We start from the raw sequence: 23,575 nt of genomic DNA on the forward strand, positions 1-23,575 counted from the left end.
TGCTTCTGCTTTTTGTGTAAATTCGATTTATTGCTTGTCGACCAGCATTTACTCGGCATGGTCAATAAACTTTCATTTGTTAGTACACCTCATGAGATTATCTTGGTATCTAGCAGAAAGGTGTTCATTCTTTTTAGAGTGAAGCTGTATATGCCTAGGCGAAACACTCATGGTCCGATCACAAGAACCCTAGCGTAGGGGTATGAGCCATTGTTTCGGGGGTTGTGAGCCATTGTTCGTCTTACATGAGGGACGGAGACATTTCTTGTTGGGTAGACATAGAAATGCTTATGCATTTAACACAAACATTTATCTACGCATTATTGCAAGGAAGGGACACAGAGTGGGATGGGGTTAAGACAAGATCATGATGTCATAATTATCTTGCAGCAAAGGTGTGGCGGGCCATTGGCTACACCGATAGTGACGTCGTTTCTCTCTAGCAGCAGAGCGCGCGTGCAGAAGTCTCTCTCAGACTTCCCTATAGGTTCAAAAATGTGTCTCTGTATTTAATTAAATGAAATGTGCGGCCCCGGTGTGTCACTTGGTAACTACAGTGCATAACTGAGTCATAAACATTATGATTAACGCATTACAAAACACAAATGCGTAACATAATTCAGAAAGACTTCGATGGACCACCTGGATTAACACAATGAACCGCTGCTCATTGCACTTTCGAAGATGGTGATCTTGCAAAGTGCAATGTGCGGCATTCCAAATAAACAATGTGATAAACCGAAGCCAAACATGTGCATAACCTCATTAAGAAACACAGACATAACCAATAATATAGAAAGACTTGAATAAGCCTTTGGAATAAACCCAGTGATAAAAACCGGGGCTGCACATTTCAGCTTCGCTGGTTTACCGCCTGTACAGGGTGCATGGGCAGTAACTTTTTCTGTTATTGTTTGTTAAGTATTGTATAACGTTGTGCCAGTAAAACACGTTGGGCTAGTTGGTGCAATGTAGTGGTACTGCTTTTTTTGCTGGTTTTTTTCTTAATGTTGTGCCCTTCTTCCTTTTGTAACAACTTTTTTATTCCCCCTTGCATAATACTCCAACCTTGGAGCCTGCGAGGTATATAAATAAATAAGTACATAAGCACGTCATTCATTCATCTGCATACACCTCGCCCCATTCCTTGCTCAACAAACGTCACTGAGTTGATGTCTCGCAGCATGCATCTACATTAACTGTCGTTTGCATTTCGGTATGGTTTGTGAACAGTGTAATGCATAAAGATTACATGACATTAAGGTTGTGACCTATGCAGTGCATAAGCAAACCCTGCAAAAGATGACAAGTTGGATTGTTGAAAATAAGACAAATTGTATATATCGCAGTTACTTTAACAGCATTTAATTGACCACTTGACAAAAACTTCACTTCGCATAGATTCCAACACGTACACTGAATCTGCAGTTTTCTTTTTTGCTTATTAATGCAGTCGTTACTGCATGGCCACATTGTAGATTTGAAAACAAAGTGAAATAAATTTGTTTGTTGCAATATAACAATATGTGTAGATCACTGCGATTGTAACCCCAGAACTTAATACAAACATGCACACTATAGGACGCAGACAAATGTTCAGGACAAATTTCAGAATGTTTGCATCCTGATACTTATGAAAGTGAACGGTTTCATTCCATGGCTGTCAATGAGAGGGAGAGAGAAAACTTAACTGTGTTCGTGGAACAAAAACGCATTGATAAGCTTAGACATATAGTCATTGCTTAACACTTTCGAAATGAATAATTATAGCTTGCTATCGACATTGAAGCAGCCATTCGACAGCAAGAAAAGGAATCAGTTTTTCCAGCTCTGAACATTGAATTGCAGGAAATGCAAGCAGGCATAAAATTGTGCCAATACAACGTTTAGGAATACCAAATTGGAATAAACATTGAGGCTTGCATTTGTACTTTCTCTGGCTGAGCAATCTAGTTTGAAATGACTCCAATAAGCATGTCGTAACAATGTTGATCTAATACAGGTTAAATGCATGACTAGCTTAAGAAATCTGGATGATTGCTATAAATTACAGTGAAGAAACTATAATATCTAATAACATTAATAATATAATAATAATATTTATTTCCACAAAACAGGCTAACCGTGAGAGGCGTGCGAGGCTGAGCAGAAAGCTGAAAAATTCTACGGCAAGTGCGCCTGCCGTGGGCCTACGATTCTGCATTATGAATAGCGCGTATTGATATGGTCTTCTTGTCAGAAGTTCCGAGTATACTAGCAGCGCGAGACACGGGACAACAAAGTGGACGAGAAGCGTGTCTTTTAGAATGCTATGTTACAACGTACAGGTTTCTACAAAAGTGACGGTAACTGCTCGAAACATTTGATGCGTCGGCTTTTGCGCCTTTAGAAATATCGAGAGGGGGCTCCCATATATATATATATTCGCAGCGCAAGCACGGCGATGGACGAACCAGGCTAGCGCTAAGGTTGAATTTCACAACACAATTTTCATTCCACGTCGTAATCACACAGATTGTTTGAGGCTTCGTTCAGGGGCACACGCGGGCGTTCGGGCTGGTGCTTCTTGTTGCGTTTGGCGTAAGAATATGGCTAGGAGCAGGCACCACATATGCGCAATGACAGGCAATATACATGCATCATTTCTCTAGACGCTGACGCCGAGCACAGGTAGCGCGAGGATCTTGTTGGGCTGACACGACAACTTTGTGGCAGCCGAATTCCGAATACTGCATATACGGAGAGGGTAGCTATATGAACTTGTCGATAGGTCATCTTGCAGATTGTTGTAGCACAGGCAGAACGAAACGGTCATAGAAAGTAGATAAGACAACACACATCGCTGAACCACCTGCGAACAGCTGTTTACGTGCGCGATGTCGCACTGAACTACAGAAACCGCCGTCGCGCACCCCAAGACAAATCTTAACTAACGTTTTTAAATGAGTAAACGTACATATTATTTGCTTCTAATCAAGAGAAGTCAATATTATTATAGTATAAATGTTTTATTCACTACAATAAAAGAATTATGCAGCGTGTGCCACGAAACCTGGCAGTAAGCAACCCTGGGCGTCGCACCAGTCGCATTGTTAAAATCGCAATCGTGTGAAATGAGCACTCTAAAAATCGCATTGCGACGCGTGCGACAGCACCAATTTTCGTCGTTGCAGTCGCAGCATGTGAAACAGCCTTGATGCGATTTTCGTCGCACCGGAAGTGCGATTTCCGTCGTTTGCGATGAAAATCGCAGTCGCAGTGCCGACCCCCCGATTTTCGGCTGCGACCAACCGGTTGGTTGCACAGTCGCACCGTCGCACCGATCGCTGCGATTTTCCGTCGAAATTGCGCGGAGAGCTGTCAATGGAGCTATTTCGCCGGTTTGTTTTGGAAAATGGCGTCTCGAACGACAAGTGCAATGCGCGGAGACGTGGATCGTCGAATTCGGTACGTACGCGAAGGGAGAATAAAAAACTTGTACCGCAGATTGCATTCTCCGATTGCTATGCGTTTGTTGACACGCTACACAGCAAATGAAGTGCATTTTCACATTTGCTTCGTACGCCTTTGCGAGTTGTCAGTGCTAGGAGGTGTTCGATCCCTAGCAAACGACGAGGTCGTCACAATTTTCTTTTGTTGAGTAGCATGCAAAAATCGCGCTTACGGAGCCGCTTGAAATATTTCAACCTCGGCAAGAGCAAATGACAAGACAGCAAAGTACCCGAAGTTTCAACGTTGCGCTGAACGCGGTACCGTTCAGTTGGATTTTCTTGTCGGTTTTCAAGCATGAATTTCCCGATGCATCATGAAAGCTTATCTTGCCTCTTAATAAATTTGACAGAGCAAAAGTGTAGGCTATCGTAATGAATTTGCTACGATAGCATTAAATCCGTGGCTTGAATAAAATATTACATGCACGTTAAGTTGCACCTCTTCTCTGGAGAATTTTTTTTTTCTTGCACAGAAACCAATAAACATTGACTATGTTGCGGACTTTGTATCCTTGTTGCGGACTTTGTATCCTTACTGCATCTGTATGAACACTTGCTCTGCAAGGTAATTAACTGTACAGCTAGTAGATTAAGTAAATTGCTTGCTATAGTGGCACACTGACAACGTACCCTCCTGCACAATTATGTAGAACTCGTGCAACAATGCGAAAAGCAGGCAAACGGCCTGTTCTTGTGGGGATAAAACAGTATAAAACAACATGCTGAAGAAAAGTAAATCAAAACTGTGCAGTGAAGTCAGTCAGTACAAGCAGTTCTTGCACAATCACAGCTGATCAAGTGTGCAGAAACATTCATATGCCTTACATGTTTCTAGTAAGTTTTTAATAAGTTTGTGATCACATATATTAGTGTGTAAGCCCATATAACGATATCCGCTGCGATTACTATCTTTATAAGTAATGAAATACCATGCCACTTGCAAGAACGTATATCACCCAAGGATTTTAGAACAAATTTCTGCATTTCAACTATACATAATATGTGGTTTATTCAATAAAAGACCACAACCTGGGCTTTTTTGCAATGACAAACTTATTCCAAACTTTACTTACATGCAGGCAAGAAAAAAAATTATAGACAGAAATATTGTTCTTCAATCTGTTCACCTGCCACTGTGGCTATAGCATTCTGCTGCTAACACAAGGCGAGGGGTTGATTTGCCAGCCATGGAAGTCGCATTTCGATGGGAGTCATAGGTGAGAAAAAAAGCTCTTGCACTTAGATTTAGTTCATCACCTTTTATTGAACCCTTACACTTCAAAATACTGTTGCATAGGGGGGCATGCTTATGGGAAATCTAACACCAATAGAAAGTAAAGGGCAGAATTGTAAAACAACTATCTTTCGTGATGATTCGAGTGTGTAAATATTTATTGCATCAATATGTATTGTTCAACAGCGCTGCACAAATAAGCATGATCAGGTATAGCAAGTACTATGTCAGGAAGCTGGTTCTACAGACGTATAAATGTCAAGGCATGAATGCTCGTACTACGTCGCACACATAGCACAGAGAAAACCTTTTTCAAGAGTTGTCCCTTCTGGCAGATATGAGTGGGCCATAAGCAGCAGAAACTTTATTACAGGACATTGTGTAATACCGCTTATGAAAGAATGAAGTGAGTGAATAGGCTTTTAACAGCAGTACCTCATGCTGCTCTAATAAGAGGAACGATGAGCAAAAGCATTTCTGGTATAGCACTTAAACAGTAACTTTCTGAAAGACAGAAAATTCCAGGTGAGAGTTGGAGGTACATTTGGCCCACACACACCAACAACACGGGCATACTACAAGAAACACTACAGCCTATGGTGTATCACAGTCTATGGGAAAGCTATCTTATACAGAAATCAAGAATGATGCAACAAGCCCTCGACGACACTGCAGACTTTCTTGGCCAGTCTGGCCTCTCGCTTTCTGATAAGTCAGCTCATATCGACGTCGGAAAAGAAAGAAAGACTAGAATCAAGAACTACCCCAGATTGCACATTGTGATACACATAATTCAGAAAGACTTTGATGGACCCGCTGGATTAACACAATGAACCACTCATTGCACTTTCCATGATGGTGATCTTGGAAAGTGTGATGTGTGGCATTCCAAATAAACAATGTGATAAACCCAAGCCAAACATGTGCATAACCTCATTAAGAAACTCAGACATAACCAATAATATAGAAAGACTTGAATAAACCATAGGAATTAGTGATAAACACCGGGGCCGCACATTTCAGCTTCGCTGGTTTACCGTCTGTACAGGGTGCATGGTCAGTAACTTTTTCTGTTATTGTTTGTTAAGTATTGTATAATCTTGTGCCAGTAAAACATGTTGGGCTAGTTGGTGCAATGTATTGGTACTGCTTTTTTTTTGCTGTTTTTACAATAAAAAATATAAAAAATAAAAAATAAAATAATTACAATAAAAGAATTATGCAGCGTGTGCCACGAAACCTGGCAGTAAGCAACCCTGGGCGTCGCACCAGTCGCATTGTTGAAATCGCAATCATGTGAAATGAGCCCTCTAAAAATCGCATTGCGACGCGTGCGACAGCACCGATTTTCGTCGTTGCAGTCGCAGCATGTGAAACAGCCTTCAGCCAACCGAAACACAGGTAACGGGCACCTGCGGTCAGCGTGGCTTTTCCCTTTCACTTCCCTTTCACACATCACGTGCCCTTTACCTACACGCCCCTTTCTCAGATTGCGGGGTGGCGCGCGTGAGATTGCAGGAACATCGTGACAGCTTCGCGAGGAGAAGCGCACTTGCAGGGGTGGGGTTTGGTGGGATAAGCGCGCTTGCCGGGGCGCAGCTCAGCACGGAGTTCGATACATCGATATGCCGGTGCACGGGAGTTCTATATACGCGAACAATAGTGCTATACTTTTGCATGGGATTCCCAAGGGGATTTTTCAACTAATCAATATAGGCAATAATTCAATGTATTCGGGTTCAATATATCTGGGACCAACTGTATTTCTTTTTTTGACTTGTGAATCTGAGGTTAAAGCTTTGCATCCACATTCGTGGACACATTGGCCAAGTAGGACACAAACCTCGTTACACACGACAATACAAAGGGAACTCCCCGAGGTTAAAATTTGTAGGAATTATAACTGCTGAGCTGAATTCTGAAATTTCAGATCTTTGTTCATTAGAAAAATGATTTAGAGTGAGGAACAAGTGGGAAAGCAGTAACACTGTTCCTACTTTCTTTTTCTTCTTTTTGTCTGTGGCACTGAAATATAGTACTTGCCCAACATTGTGCTGGCACAACAAAGTATATAAAAATGTCAAACTTTCAGTTTCATCCAATAGCTTTTTTTTTCTATAAGCAGCGAGGAGTTAAAATGCTGACTTGCTGAATAACGTTCACCTATTAAGTATGCTAGGAAATCTCTGCCAAAATTAGTTGTAAGCAGAGCTTGCAAATTTACCATCTGAGATATTGTTACAGTTGCTGAAGATACTGGTGTAGCTTTACACTTGCGTGCTTATTATGTAGCAAAGAGAAGAACTCACAAGCCAGTACGGGCTGGTAGGGTCGAATGCACACACGGCTGCCATGACTTCCTGCCTCAATTTCTTCACTGTGCACTCAAACAGGTTCAGTAGGTCGACAACACTGTCACAGGAAAGCCAAAAAATGAGAGTCATGTTTCAAAAACCCTTTCTCACTCAAAATGTGGGCATCACAATGAATGTATACAATAATACACAACGAAAACATTCATTCATTCATTTCAGCATTTGTTCTTTCGAAAAATAAATGTACGGATTCCGTGACAAGGGCAAAAAGCTGCTGTTCTAGCCCGCTTGACAAATGCCCTGAATCTACTGTACTTGGCAGCAGACATTTTGAATAGATCATTCACATATGAATGCACTGACAGCATGCATTTTAAGGTATGCATGTTAATTTATCTTTTTTTATTTCCATGCAAAAATTTTCTAGAATTTTCTGATTAATTGCTTGAATCTGGAGTGGCTCAGAACGATGACACTTCCAAAATGCGTGATTAAGCTTACATATCATGTACACGGGCGAGTGATCTTCTATGTTTCCTTCAATTACCCCAGACTGCACATAGCCGTCCAAGCTATTTGTGATAAACAAATCAAGCAAGCTTTCGGAATTGGTACAAATTCGTGTGGGTGCCATAATTACGTTTCTGCAGCAGAAACGTAATTCGCTTGTTGAGGCCGAAACTTGCTTGTTGAGACCACAGCAGGAGGAAAGTGCCTCATCAAGGGGCAAGGTCAGTTCGCGACCATACAGTAGATAAAATGGAGAAAATTCTGCGGTGTCGTGATAGGAAGAATTATACGAAAATGTGAAGTAAGGAAGGGCGATGTCCCAGTCGTGGTGGTCCTTGGAAACGTACTTGGACAGCATATCGGTAAGAGTACAGTTTAACCGCTCTGTCAGGCCATTCGTTTGAGGATGGTATGAGGTAGTCAGCTTGTGTTGAGTGGAGCAGGAACGCACAATGTCAGCGATAACTTTAGAGAGGAAGTTACGACCGCAGTCAGTAAGCAGCTGTCGCGGGGCGCCATGAAGCAAGATAATGTCACGCAAGAAAAAGTCCGCGACGTCAGTGGCACAACTGGTAGGGAGAGCCCGCGTGATAGCAAATCGGGTGGCGTAATCAGTTACGACGGCTACCCATTTGTTCCCAGAGGACGACGTGGGAAAGGGACCGAGGAGGTGTAATCCAACACGAAAGAACGGTATCACAGGGACGGTGACCGGCTGGAGATGACCGGCAGGTAGCCCCTGAGGTGTTTTCCGACGCTGGCAGAGATCACAGGCAGCAACATAGCGTCGGATGGAGCGAGCAAGACCAGGCCAACAGAAGCGGCGGCGGACTCAGTTGTACGTGCGGGTTACCCCAAGATGTCCTGCAGTGGGTGCGTCATGCATCTCAAAGAGCACAGTCTGTCGTAGATGTTTTGGCACGACAAGAAGATCAGATCCGTCAGGTAGGAAGTTCCTTCGGTACAGAATGCCGTCCTGGAGGACATATGGTAACACAATTTGGTTTCCTTATACACAACAGCTTATTAACAAACTAGAAGGAGTGCAGCGAAAGGCAATTAGATTCATCTTTATCAAATACACGAATAGCGATTCACCTACCCAACTGCTAAAACAAGCCGGTATTCCTACTCTGCGAAACCGCGCCAAGCTAGCAAGACTAAAATTATTGTTCCAATTAATACACAATGCATTACGAATAAATACTTCGTTGTATATATCCCTAGTTGACACCAGACCTTCCCGCCATAAGCATTCATTAACACTTAAAGAATATGCATTTCGCACTGACTGTTTTAGATATTCGTTCTTTCCTCTTGCAATAAGAGAATGGAATAGCCTGGACCCCTTCATAACGACTAACACATCGTTGCCCAAATTTATAACCCTTGTAGAAGAGCTGTTGTGCAATAATTAGATTATGTTAGCCGGAAATAACGCCACTCATGTCATTGTATAAAATGAAATCTGTATGAGCATTGTATTTGCCTATGTAATGTCACCCCCTTTTGCCAAATGAAATGTACCCTTGTTTTATTTCCTACCATATGCAAATATTATTGAAATCACGTAAACCTGTTTTTATCGCTATTTGTGAGTGTATAATATATGCCCAGCCAGTAAAAATCCCGCTGGGATTGAGAATATCTTAAATAAATTTAAAAAAATATTGGCGAACGGATCCGTCGGTAGGTGTACAGCGCAGACGCTCGATGAGTGCTCGCAGCGATAGGTCTCGGTACTGCTCATCGGCGATGTTAGCGAAGGCAGACACAGAGAAAATGCCGTTGGCGGTACTACTGTTGGCGTCGTCAGGCTCGTCTACCGGGTAGCGAGACAGACTGTCAGCGTCCTTGTGTAGTCGGCCAGATTTGTAAGTGACAGAATACGAATATTTTTAGAGGCGTAAGGCCCAGCGACCAAGTCTTCCTGTAGGATCTTTCAGTGAGCATAACCAGCAAAGCACGTGATGGTCTGTGACAACGGAAAAGGGTCGGCCATATAAGTATGGGCGGAAGTTCGCAACAGCCTAAACTAGGGCCAGACACTCACGCTCAGTGATGGAATAGTTGCACTCCTAGGGTGAGAGGAGCCTGCTGGCGTAAGCGATAACACGGTCGTTGCCACACTGGCGTTGTGCCAGTACTGCGCCAATTCCGTGACTGCTGGCATCAGTACGGACTTCGGTGGGCGCAGAAGGATCGAAATGGGCCAGAACGGGAGGCGTCATCAGAAGGTTGATTAGATGCGAGAATGCAGAGGCCTCGTTATCGCCCCACTGGAAAGGGGAGTCTTTTTCAAAAGCTCGGTTAGTGGTCATGCTGCGGACGCGAAATTTTTCACGAAACGACGGAAGTATGAACAAAGGCCGATGAAGCTGCACACATCCTTGACACACTTCGGAACAGGGAAGTGCGTAACAGCATGGATCTTGCCTGGGTCCGGCTGCACTCCATTCGCGTCAACGAGATGTCCAAGGACGGTAATCTGGCGACGGCCGAATTGGCACTTCGATGTGATGAGTTGCAGACCAGCTTGACGAAAAATGTCCAGGACTGGTGAGAGGCACTCGAGATGCATAGCAAACGTTGGGGAGAATACTATAACGTTGTTCAAGTAGCACAGGCACGTGGACCATTTGAAACCGTGAAGAAGGGAGTCCATCATGCGTTCAAAAGTGGCAGGAGCGTTACATAGACCGAACGGCATCACTTTGAATTGATAAAGACCGTCGGGTGTTACAAAAGCAGTCTTCTAGGGGTAGAGATCATCCACGGAAATCTGCCAGTAGCCAGAGCGAAGGTCAATAGAGGAGAAATAGCAAGCACCGTGGAGGCAGTCAAGGGCGTTGTCAATCCGAGGTAGGGGATACACATCTTTTTTGGTAACCCTGTTAAGGTGCCAATAATCCATGCAAAAGTGCCATGAGCCATCCTTCTTTTTTTACCAGTACAACAGGTGATGCCCATGGACTACATGACGGTTCAATAATGTTCTCGGTAAGCATTTTGCAAACTTTTTGCGTGAATAACTTGACGTTCAGCCGGTGACACTCGATACGGGCGGAGAGGAATAGGAGGGGCATCACCGGTATTAATGTGATGTTTAGCAGCTGTAGTTTGGGCCAAAGGACGATCGTTAAAGTAAAAAAATATTGTGGTAGGAAAACAGAATATGGTAGAGATCACGAACGTGCTCGGACGGCATGTCGGGCGCAATCCTTTTCTGCGATCTGTGACAATTACAGAGTAAGGCAAATGCCGAGAGCTCTGTGAGCACTGTTTTCGCCACTTTGTTGACACTGAAGCGAGAAGCAGCACCAATGTGAATTCGCTCGCTGCTGCGGGTGCTATCTCGAAAGCAGTCATCTTACGGGACGGACAGAGGGACAGTTTCCTCATTGGGCAAGCACAGAAATGCTTACGCATAAAAAACACGAACAGAGGGAGAAAACAACAAGACTCTTCCCAAGTATTTTTGGCACTTTACTCGCAGTATGTCATACCAGCAAGGCTGTATTTCTACCCTTCTCCAGTTTATTGCTAGCTTGTTTGGTCAAAGAGCACTTGAAAGCAAAGAAAAAAAGGAAAGCAAAACAAAGAAAGCAAAGCAAAGCAAGTATTTTACGTCAAATAAACCTTCACACGAAAGAGCTAATGTAAAGCCAAATGCAATTAAAATGAAACAAGACATCACCTTCTGATAGACTAATGAATGCCCCTTATCCTCGTTAAGCGTAATTTCTTACTTTTTCAATGGAAACAGTGTGACCTGCTGAGCCAGATGTTGGCGGATCTTCACTCCAGGAACGTCATAACTGCAAATTAGGGGAACAAAGGCGAAAAATCAGTTTTCTAGAAACTAGGTACACACTTTCCCTCAGTCCTACCTGGCCATTTGATTGAAAAGCCAGCCATGCTCTTCTTTTTTCAGGACCAGTGTTGGAAAGCGGATGCGTTTGGTCTCCAGCTAAAATATGACAATGAAAGAAAATCACTAGGAATGAGCTGACTGCACCTAGCATTTAGGTTGACGTATAATCTGCCCTGTACTTTTGTAAGCCTTCTATTAGCGCTAAGAACCATGACATATTTCCACTAGTTTTCCTACTTTAGGATTGTAAAAGATACAAAATATTTTTTGTGAAACATAAAAGTGCAAAAAACAAACAAAAAGAACCATATGAATCAACATATGCATGTATGGTCAACACGAAAGCAGGGTTTGTACAGAAAATTTGACTCGAAATACAAGAATTTCAAGGAAGGGGAAACAAACTTTGAATATTCACACACATACAATGGAAAATAATGAGCTCTCGTTCATCTTAGCTGCAGTTCCTTGCAGCTAAGCAGTTGTCGAGTACAATACACACTTCAAGATCTTTAAAGGGGCCCCTCGCCAGGCCACATAGCAAATTTTGGTTATACGCTGGAAGTTGTTACGTGCCCTCTAAGGAGTGTTCTACCACAATAATTTTTCAGATCAGTTCATTAATAGCAGAAACAGAAATATTTGAAACGCCACAAACTCGTTGATTTTGAGGGGGGCGTCACCGTCAACATAGACACACACTCCCCTTGCACTGTTTATCCTCTGCAAGCGAAGTTACTTCCCTCCATTCTCCCACACCGGAGCCAGTGGAACGCAAGACCAATACGTCATGGGCCCTGCCACTTTTTCCCCCCTCTCTCTTGTATTTTTGCTGAATGGCACACTTTCGGTGATGGTCTTGTACGAGTTGATACAGTTGTCTTGTTTCACACAATGGATGGTTTTGCACGCTCTGCACGAGAACACTGGACTAGCGGTAGAAGTCAGTGCCACAGTCACGAGCACCGAGGCAGACGCGAGAGGATGAAAGAGCTGGAACGCAGCTGAAAATGTCGGTTTTATTTTCTGCGCACGCGACTGCACTACGTAGAAACAAACAGACGAAACATAACTACATCTCTCTTGCTACAGTGCGAAGTAAAACAAAAACATGCAGACATTCGGTTGTATGTTATATTATTTTTTCTAAACTATAATTGGTCTACTGAAGCAGCAGATTAAACAAATAGCTGATATTGGCTTGTCACTATGAGTGACATCACAGCACGGCCATGTACGTAGGCGCACTTGTGCAACTGACATTGACTCTATGGCTGGGAGTGCAGTGCCCGTGAGAAGGGCAAATGGCATTTTGCTTGAAATTTAAGCTCTTTTCATGGCCCGTAGGATGTAATATTTAGTACACACGATCATTAGCACGCACTGTATCCAGTGCACTTGTCAGCTTACAATGGCCAGACCTGGTGAGGGGCCCTTTAAGTGGCTTTTCAAACTTGACTTTCCCATTGTAATGGTGTCGATCAGCTTATGGCGACGAGTGACTACGTAGACCGGTAAAGTCTCGGGCTCTTGCGGGAGAGGAAAAATCGACACTCCATCTCTTAGCGTAGCATTCTTTTTAATGCCCTTTTGGAACGCTAGCCTGTGCCAGAGCGTGCGAGCCGCTCGTGCCTCGTGTAGATGCGAGCGTCTACGTCATGCTCATGCGATGCCGATGCTGCTTCCGCTACAGAGGGCTCCCCCCTAGAGAGGAGGAAAATTCGACGAACGATGGAAAGTCCAAGGGACGCGGCGTGTCTTGGCACTCGTCTTGGGTGTCACATACGGAGGCGGCGTCGAAGGATGCAGCAGGGTTGCGTCGCATATTGGTGGAGCCGATGAGCGCAGTTGCTTCAATGTAGACGGTTTTGAGACGTTCCAGGGCAATTGTGTCTGAGCAGCCATTGACGTTCACGATAAAAGTCGTCGGACGACGTTCGGGAACACAATATGGCCCGGAGTTGTGTGGCTGCAATGGTTTCCACACGGCACAGTTACGCACGAAAACATGGGCAGCAGAAGTGAGTGCGGGAGAAATGTACGGAGACCTTGCTTCTTGCGAACGTGTAGGCACGGGATGCATCTGGCTGAAGAAAGCTTGCAGTTCGGCAACGTAGTCGGCAGGTGATGGCATAGGTGTTTTGGTGGTGGCGACAAAGAAATCGCACGGAAGGCATAGGTGAGTGCCGTAGACTTGCTCAGCAGAGCAGCAACCTAGGTCGCTCTTGAGTGCGGCTCTGATGCAAAGTAAGACGAGGGGCAAACGCAGGACCCACTTCTCTGGCGATTCATGCGCCATAAGGGAGGTCTTGAAATGCCAGTGAAAACGTTCAACTAGTCCGTTGGACTGCGGGTGGTAAGCAGTCGTGCGAAAACGTGTCGTTCCGAGTAGTTTGAGTAGCTCGTTGAAGAGTGCCGAGTCAAACTGCCGACCGTGATCAGTGATTACTGCGGATGGGCAGCCGAACCTTGCTATCCATGTAGACACGAAAGCTGCTGCAACAGTGCGCGCTGAGATGTCAGATATAGGTGTAGCTTCTGGCCACCGTGTATAGCAGTCGATGCATGTCAGTATGTAGCAGTAACCTTTCGAAGGTGGGAGAGGGCCGACAAGGTCCAGGTGTACGGTGTCAAAACGAGCATCCGGTGGAAGAAAAGACTTGGAAGGCGGAATGGGGTGACGCTGGATCTTAGAGCATTGACATGACAAACAGCAGCGAACCCAATCGTGAACTTGTGCATTAGTCGAGGCCAAACAAAACGACTGGAAAGAAGCTTATGTGTCGCGCGTATGCCAGGATGCGACAGGTTGTGCACTGTTTCGAATAGACGTCTGCGAAAAGATGCTGGAATGTATGGTCTAGGTGTGTCGGTAGAAGTGTCGCAGATGATGGACGTACCATCTGGGGTCACAACGACGCCCTCCAATTTCAAGGATGTTGACGAATTTCAGAGTGTACGAACTTCGGTGTCGTTGCGCTGTTGACTGGCGTGTAAGTCTACCTCGATCATGAAAGGTTCCAACGTCAATGTGGAAATGGCATTGACGCGACTCAGAACGTCAGCTGGAACGTTGTCGGTGCCCTTGAACGTTGTCGGTGCCCTTGAGTTCTTCAGTGGATAGAAGCTGCTAGATTCGAGAATGCTGTGAAGCTGCTGTGCGCTGTAGCAGGGCTGCCTTGAGATCGTCATAGGCGGCGATAGACAATGGGGAGTTCAACATATCTGCTACCTCATCAATGGCGGCGGGTGAGAGCACTGCGACGGCATAATGAAACTTTGAGGCTTTAGAGCGGATACCAGCGACTTGAAATTGTGATTCGGCCTGAAGAAACCACGCCGAAGGATGCTGGTCCCAGTACTGTGGGAGGCAGACAGCGATGGCTGAACAGGAGGGCTCACCGCGTTCCTCGAAAGAGTTCTGGCCTTGAGTTCTCGTAGCGTTGGTCTGGTCAATGGTCGTCTCTACCACAGGAGCGTATGGCAGTATCACGTCCGCGGTCACAAAACTGTGGCGACAAGCGACCACGTAGACCGGTAAAGTCTCAGGCTCTCGCAGAAGAGGAAAAACCCGACACTCCATCTCTGTCCGTGTCCATGATTAAAAGCAGTTGTCCGTGATTACAAGCAGGTGAACTAGATGCAAAGGCATGACAGTGGGAACAAATATCCATGCTAATTGGATCATGTTTGTTGCAGAAGTTGGATGCTTCCAGCGCCAGCACTTGTTTGACAAAAATATCTGGCCAGGTCAGATGGTTGTCTGGCACATCTTTTTTACATCGAGCATTCGAAAGAAAGTAGAGCTGAAGAAGAAGGGATACCATGTTACATTTTCTTACCATTAGTACAACTTATGAATGCAAAAAGCAAATCATTAACAGTTATGGGCTCTGTACACTAGTATCTTCTATTACTAACTAGTACATGTCTGGAAGAGAGACAGCACAAAAAAGACAGTGCTCAGTGTCACTTGCACCCTATCTCCCTTCTGGATATGTACAACCCTCAAGTGTAACCTGTAGATTATTTACTTACATTTTCAAGCAAAAGAAGAAACCATCCAAAGAAAAGGATCCTGAGGATTGCACATTACCTCATATCTGTAAACAGGCATGCTATATGTGAACAGTAGAAAGGACACATGTACCTTTTGGAGGATCACATCTGAGGTCCATCCTAGCAGCTGACAAACGTTGGCAGTGGTTACATATGGCACCTGCTCGTAATTAAGAATGACCAAGCAGTAACCACACTTCAGGTATTCTCTGAAAAAGAATGTAGCAATGGAAGATGTTAAAGCATCAAGGATTGTTTTATAATGAACTAAAGCGTGACTAAGCTACTGTTACTTCTGAAGTGAACACCATTTAAAAGATTATAAACCGGAACGTAATCCATCATTAGAATTCCAACAGGTGAGCAGGAACATCACGTGCTTGAAGCATTACTCCCAAGTGGCACTAGTCTCAGTCGCCTCACAAGTTAAAATTTTTCCTTGTAAGAGCAGTTTTGGGGAACTTCACTTTTGTCCCCAAGGTGCCAATTCACATAAGTAGAGAAGAAGTTTAAGAAAGTATGATTACGTACATACGCAGCACACACACAAATACACAAACACTGTTGTCTGCCGTTTATTCAACCTGACAAAGAGTCTGAATTATCCAGCAAATTTGGTTAAAAGAGGAGGCAGAAAAAAATTGCCCAAACAGACTGCGGCTCTATTTGGCAGCATGTACTGCCAGTCTATCCCAAATATGATGAGCACCTGTATTTAATGGGTTCAAAGTAACAAGTACTCTGCATTTTTTTACTATTAGTATAACTACAACTTGTGAATGTGAAAGCACATCATTGGCAGTTATATGCACCAAATTTTATGAGAAAAATGTAGCATGCCTCCAATTCTGGTAACTGGGAAAGGATGAAACCTGCAGAACTTCCCTTACAGTTTTAATGTTCATCTTTGTCATTGTCAGAGACCTTTATGACTATGGGCCACAACAAATCCTCCTTGCAGTCCATTGCATTCAATACTTAAATTTCTCAACCACTCTGCGACCATCATGAACTTGAAAGTGGCACATACCTAGACTAAGCACTTCACCAGTTCATCCGGCAAAGCACAAAAGACTTCCAACACACTAAAAACATGTGACACGGCTTTGTTACCACTAGCTTAATATGTGAAAAACTGCTCTTTCAAATGAACTTTCTTAAATCAGTGCATTACCATCACCAGCCTACAAAGTTATTAACACTTAATGTCTATTGTCGGCAATCTCGAACAACCTTTTATCACTAAGAGCCACATATAGCACTTTTAGCTGTCCACTGCTTTTGATATTGTTACGCGTTTCTTAAACCACTTTGCTACAATTGCAAACAGGATGGTAGTTCATGCCACAACTAAACATTTCGCAAGTTCTACCTGCAATGCATGCAAGTTTCTGGAGACAATGTGACAGTGCTGCAGCTAACATAGCATGTAATTTATTTTTTAAATGAGTTTCCGTAATTAAAATTTGAAATCACTACATTGTTGTTGCCATCCAAAACAAATGCTTGTTTGCCACAATCTTGTGATGACAATGCTGATGATGCTAGCTCTGATAGTAGGTTGTTGCTAGTGCCAACATGCTTTGTATCTCAATGAAATGTGCAGGTAATTTCTAAACCAATTTTCTTGAAAAACAAAAGATGAGCGTCAGCATTGAGCAAATGTGGTAATCATTCAATGTGAACTGCTGTTTTACCAGTTGGCAGTTTACCAGAAGCATGCACCAAACAGTTTGCCACAATCTTTTATATGCATTTTTTTAGCAGGTTTAGCGATGGATATGTCAAAAGTGGCAATAGCCTTAGGGTTTCTGCTAAGCAGATGGTCCCACTAGAGTTTGGCTTCAATCTTGTAATGGGTGGCTCTAGGCATTGGTGCGCACCCTCAAGTAGCTGCTGGTAAAGCATTATGGGAATCGTAATGGGAAGGTGTTCATTCTGCTTCACTTGCAGCCACCCACTTAAGATGTGCCTCATCTAACTGGAATCTACTCATTACATAGTTCAACAAAGATAAACATGACTGAAGTGGTCACAAAATGGTGTGCAGGTACTGCAGCCATGGCATCTCGGCACAATGGTTCACCAAGTGCATTCGTGCCTCCGCAGCCGCTTTTCGACTGCCGGGTATATGCAGCGAAGTTCGAGAGTCATGAACTGCTTTTGCTAAATGCACAAAACACACAGCCATGACACACTGCTGAGAAGAATGTGGCACAATGATTTTTATGTACACTACTACTTTGTTGTATTTCAGCTGTCCGTATGCACGAAGACATTCTGGCCATAATCACATTTTGGCAGGATTTGGCGCGTAAACAATTTCTCGTGGAGCTCTTCGCCAAGTGTGTTATGCACTAGAATATTTCTCATTCTGAATACTTAAAATGTTATTTTTAATAGATATCTGTGAATGTGTCTTTTAATGCTATTTGACAAGTTACCTGGGACCACCGCCTGATTGCACGTTGCACGTAAACATTGCCTGCTACTGGCATTTACTTCTAAGCATCTACTGAAAAATACAATTGGTATATATTGGCAACAGCTGCGAGGTTCCTGTGACTGTTTTTCATCTGCAAGAGCATGCGAGAAGACAAAACACTGTGCAACTCCTATTAATTGCAGCAGCTGCCCGACAATGTTCACAAACCTTTTGCATGTTTTGAGGGCACATGACTTTTCAAACATTTCTCACAGAATGGAAGTTGCGTCGGCAAGTGTAGCTGAAGAGCCCGTGAACCAGTCGGGTGTGACAAAATGCTTGGTTAGTTCAAATATTCGAAAATATTGAACGGTTCCTATTTAAATACGAGTACTAGTTGGTGTGCAGTAATCTATTTGTATTCAAAAGCTCAAATATTCACCCACCCCTACTTTAAATATGAAAATGGTGCTGAAAGGTAACGAAACTGAAATGTGATGCTGTGGTTCAGGAAGAAGTAAATCTTCAGTGGTGAAGAAGTGGTGGCGCGGGCTAACACCCCCAGGGTTCTACTAGGACACATAAATACCCAAGAAAGTGGATGGGGAAACAGCGCCACGGTAGCTCAATTGGTAGAGCATCGCACGTGAAATGCGAAGGTTGTGGGTTCGGTTCCCACCTGCGGCAAGTTTTTTTTTTTCCTCCACTCTAATTTCCATTAATTTATCGTTTCTTTATTTCATTCATTAAGCACAAGTAATTTCCCCTATGTTGTCCTTGGTGTCAGTGTTTTTTGGCTTCTCATGATATGATTAATAAAAATCGCGCCCCTCGGTTAACCCCTTTTCTTCTAGTTTAGGTGGGGCAATGAAATTAGGAAATTCACAGGTGCTAGTTGGAATTGATTGGCACAGGACAGGGGTAATTGGGGATCTTAGGGAGAGGCCTTCGTCCTGTAGTGGACATAAAATAGGCTGGTGATGATGATGATTATGTCCCGTGACAATTGCCCCTTCCCACGCTTGTTAAGCTTCACCGCAATACTACACATATGCCTCACCGCATCACAGTGCTGTGCTGAGGCGGAGCTACCTTTCGGGAACCGGCATTATGCAACGCACCATGCTTTCTAAGTTTCGAAGCCAATCACGAGGATTACAAAGGCGAATTCTTTCGATGAAAAACACGGCACCGAATGGCAAGAATCTTAATAGCAAACGTTGAAGCAGCTGGGCTTCGCGTTGCCACAGTGGTGGCTATGGCTGCCAGTGGATCTGCATGCGAGAGCGCTGGTTCGAGGCAGTGAGATAAAACGGCAGTGTTAGCTCTGATTAAAGCCGCTTCGGACCTGCGTCGCGCAAAAAGTCCAGAAAATCGGACGGCGAAGGATTCTTGCATCCGAAATTTCAGGCATTCTTATACATTGACTCTATGGGGTATGTGATGCCGCGAAGCCGTCCGCATTATTGGGCATGTACCAAAAATGAGGAGTCCGGAAAATCGGTCGTTGACTGTACACTGGCAACTCCTCCAGCCGACGACACGGCGTTGAAGACAATTCGTAAAGATTCCTCTGTTACTCGAGCCAGCATTTGGGCGACTTTCATTCCCTTTAAATAAAGTGACAGCTAATTTTCCCTGAGAAGCACAAATTCCCTGAGTTTTCCTTGAGTATTTCCAGACTATTCAAAATCCCTGAGAATTCCCGGTTTTGCCGGTTGGTAGACACCACGGTAATCATCTTTGTAGCTGGTTTCTAAGCATGCAGCAGTACAAAATGTAAATTCTGGCATCTGAATTGATGCCACTCGTACAAATGCAGGTGAAACTGGAGATAAAACAATGCATTCAAGTAGTTTTCATTTTTTCCGCATGCTGAGTACAAACACAAAGCAAGCGCTTACGGTTTGACAGCACGAGCCGGGCAAGGTCCATCCAGCTCTCGTCGAAGCACGGACATGAAGTCCTCCTCGCTGTTTTGAAAACAATAAAAGCAGCTTGAAAACGATTATTTAGAGAAAGCAATTAAGTGACAGAACCACAATCTGATTATGAGGCACACTGTAGTGGGGGGCTGTGGATTAAGCCAATGAAATGCGGCCACCGCAGCCACAATCAAAACCGCTAGAGGAGTAGGTGTGCCGACCGACCTGTCTGGAGTGTAGTTAACCACTTCTCCGCATCATGATGCAAAAGTCATGATGAGGAGTGGTGCTGTACTCAGTAGAACAGTGCTTAGCAGCACATGTCGTCTGGTACTTGTGGCTGATGGCGCAAAATAAATAAAACATGCATAGTGAAAAACTGTCACCTGAAGCCATCAGTTTGTGCGCAATAAGGAGATATGGGTCTATGTTATTGCACGTTTGCAAGTTTCTAAAAGATGCAATTTTTACGCTGAAAAGGTGAGCGGCATATCGTTAGCGGAAGCTCATTTCTGAAGCTGAATAAGCAGAGTTTGTACCAAATAGTGGCAGTATTCTGGCCTCAAAGAACATCAACATGCAGATTTATCTCTTCACTCTGAAATGTCAGTCAGGGGAGCCCAAAGCAGCATTGTTCTCAGTGCCGACAAGAGACACCACTTGTGGACGAAGGACGCTTTCAGAACAGTTCCTCATGCGTGATTTCACCCATGTGGTAGACAAACAGAGGTTTACCAAAAACGCAATAATATGGTGAATCCACTCAACTCTTATGACGCCCGAGAAAAGAAGAGCGAACATTACTTGAGACTGTGATCACACAACAATGAAAAGTCACAGCAACAAGCTGTAAACAAAGCCTGCACAAACTGCAACGCTAGGACTTCTGTGCCGGCACTTGCAGTGCTTGCCGTCCTGTATGTGTTGCCTCATGCTCGGCCACTGGATCTGGCATGGAAGGTTCACTGGCTGCCACATTTTCTCTTTGTGCAAAATCAGTTTGTAACATCACCCTCCATAATGTTTGGTTGGAAACGTGTGAATTTACATGCAAGGAACTGACGACTTGCAGGAAAGGCAAGTTCGCTTGTTGCTGAAATAGACCAAATGTTGCCAGCTACAGCATCAATGGTTATAAAGATTTTTCCCTATGCTTTAGGACAGGCAAACAACAACAAGACTTAATTACACAGGAGCTGCAAATTAAGCCCTAAGTGTAACTAAAGCACCTCCATACACGTTTCCGCTGACCAGGTTAAGTACCGCCAACCTGCCCTCCTCCACGCTCCTCTCCCACTCACTGCCTTAGCTTCCGGCGTCAAGCGGAACTTACGTAGCTGCAGCTTCCTGTTCCAAGAGGAAGTGACGCTATGTTTTTTAGCGTTGTTCACTTTCGCGTCGATGGAAAGGCTTTAAATGCACCAGCTGCGGTTTAAACTGTGAATGCAATTCCATCCAAGAACCACCGCCTATTGTAATCAGCGATCTGCTCGTATTCGCTGCTTCGCGTCAACCTACGACGGGTTGTGCCACGAGCGACAACGTACAGTGGAATGTAGTGCCCGGGCGCTTGGCGACCACTGCTGTTTTTCGTGCATTTGGAAAACAGCGACTGCGAACTACGGAATACAACAGCGGAATACAACAGCTTTTACCCTTTGCATTCTTCTTATGGTGACTGCCATAGCTCTGCTAAGCACGCGCGGGTGTCTCACCATCGTTTAACAGCAGTCAAAGCGGAAATTCACACAGCGCAACTCCAGGAAGCGGAAATGCCGGAACCGGAAATGCCGGAACCAGATTTGGTGCGAGGGGAAAAGGCGGCGCACGACAAAGGTTGTCGCTACTTAAGAAAGCGGCGGTGGTGCATAGCTGCAGGGGCTTTTAAGTGTAACATTCTTGCTCCAAATGGAATTCTTATGCACCAAGTTTCCTTGGTGGTTATCATTGTGCTGTAGATGATGAGGTCGTGAGTTCGTTTACCTGCCGTGGCAGACGTGTTCCAGTAGGGCCAGAATGCAAAACGCTTGTACTTAGGTTTAGGCCCCCGTTCCTCAGGCAGTCAAAAAGTAATCCAGAGTGCCCCACTGCGACGTCTCCCATAGCCCTTTGTGTTAATTGCCTCTGGTCATTGAACCTCATTATTTGATTCAAATTATACTTAGCCCCTTGTGTTAACTGCCTCTGGTCATTGAACCTCATTATTTGATTCAAACGATACTTAGCTACACCAAATCTACGAAAATTCACACTAGTTCACAGGATTTAACTCCAAAGTAACTCTCACTTGCTCAAAACAGGTAAAACTGCAGTGTGACGTTTGTGCAGAGAAGCTGGAAAAATATTTTCCAGTACTTTATGTTTTATAACAATAGCAAAATTTCCCATATAGCTCTGTTTGCACTTCCCAGAATGATATTTCAAGCATGCATTATAGCTGAAATCAACAGCAGTGATATCCTCAAACACACCTCTTGTCTACACAATAATCGTCCCTGCATATGGACGATGACGTGTGCAGGAGCACCGTTCTACTGACAGCAGCACCGTTCTTGCGTCATGATAAGGAGAAGTGGCGAGCTACGCTCAGTCGGCACAACTACTCCTCTAGCCAGCATACCTGCGCCATCGTGCTTAGCAGCACAACGCCATAGCTACTAAGCAACCGCAGTGCATCTAACAGCAGTTTGTTAGACAATTTCTTCTTTTGTTTTATTTTCCTGTATGCACGCGTGATTGCAGTTGTCAATAAATAATTAGCAAATTTTCAGAAATGCAACTTGCCAACAATTCTAAAAAAAGTATTTATCTTTACTGTTAGAAGATTGGACCTATGGCCCACATGCAACAAATAACTGTTTTACATGCAGGAGGTTAAGAATTGCAGGGAATACACACAGGCATGCGAAGATACCAGAACTTCAGTTTCACAGTGTAAGCTGTTATGGGCTCAATCCAATAGCCGTTTCAGTTAATGTTGTGCACTGCTGAAGCCGCCGTCTGTTGCACTCTTACCAGGTGCGATAAAAAAAATATCCAGTTCCTGCCGGTATTGAACCAGAGCCCTCTGTGCAGGAGTCAGCTACTCTACCACTGCGCCACGCCAGCGCTTGCTAGCTCCTGCGGAAACATGCACTATACAGGCGTCTTAGGGCATGAGGTGTCACGCGATGCGAGATGGGTGCCACATAGCATCGATATGTGCACACTTGACATTGCAGTTTCATTGTATTCCACCAGGTGGCCCGCCATGTAGCAGTTGCATCGTATCGTACCACTTGTCACACAATGTGAGATGCATGCTGTGTAGCGCTGATACATGCAAACCTTGCATTGCAGTTTCATTGTATTCCATCAGGTGTCACGAAACATAGCAAAGTTGCATCGTATCATGCCACGATGTGACCCATGCGCCACATTATCTCGATACCCATGTTTACTTTTCGATATATGTTATGCCATCTCCTCGCAAGGTGCAAACCGGTGCTGAATAAGCAAACTGCAGCACTCTGTGCATGGCTACAACCAGGTAATGACGGGCTCAGCAGCCCTGCTGCATGTCCTTTGCGACCTACTTTTCACATCATAAAGCGACTGTGCTGCATGTGCCACATAGGCCAGGGACTTTTTGTTATCCAGAAATATTATGATAGATAATATCTCAGGTGAATTTTATTTTTCATTTATGTTCACTTTCAGGGCTGCTGAAGCATTTAAGGGATAAAATACGATTGTTTGTGAT

The 23,575-nt window shown here is 44.2% G+C and overlaps 1 protein-coding gene and 1 non-coding gene across 6 annotated transcripts in view; one reads left to right on the plus strand and one right to left on the minus strand.

Moving 5' to 3' along the window:
• LOC139047613 (uncharacterized) overlaps positions 1-23,575 on the minus strand; it is a 213,060-nt gene that overhangs the window by 20,062 nt on the left and 169,423 nt on the right. For all 5 annotated transcript variants that reach the window (XM_070521470.1, XM_070521472.1, XM_070521475.1 and 2 more), the window contains 5 exons: positions 19,813-19,881; positions 15,575-15,692; positions 11,441-11,520; positions 11,300-11,368; positions 7,035-7,137 (listed from right to left, as the gene is read on the minus strand). In XM_070521470.1, coding sequence (XP_070377571.1) covers positions 7,035-7,137; positions 11,300-11,368; positions 11,441-11,520; positions 15,575-15,692; positions 19,813-19,881 — 439 coding nt within the window. The remainder of the gene's footprint in view (positions 1-7,034; positions 7,138-11,299; positions 11,369-11,440; positions 11,521-15,574; positions 15,693-19,812; positions 19,882-23,575) is intronic.
• On the plus strand, positions 18,523-18,595 carry TRNAS-UGA (transfer RNA serine (anticodon UGA)). Its single transcript has one exon. It is a non-coding gene; the product is annotated as a tRNA-Ser (tRNA).

Source organism: Dermacentor albipictus, chromosome 1 (genome assembly GCF_038994185.2).
Source record: "Dermacentor albipictus isolate Rhodes 1998 colony chromosome 1, USDA_Dalb.pri_finalv2, whole genome shotgun sequence".
Lineage (NCBI taxonomy): Eukaryota > Metazoa > Arthropoda > Arachnida > Ixodida > Ixodidae > Dermacentor > Dermacentor albipictus.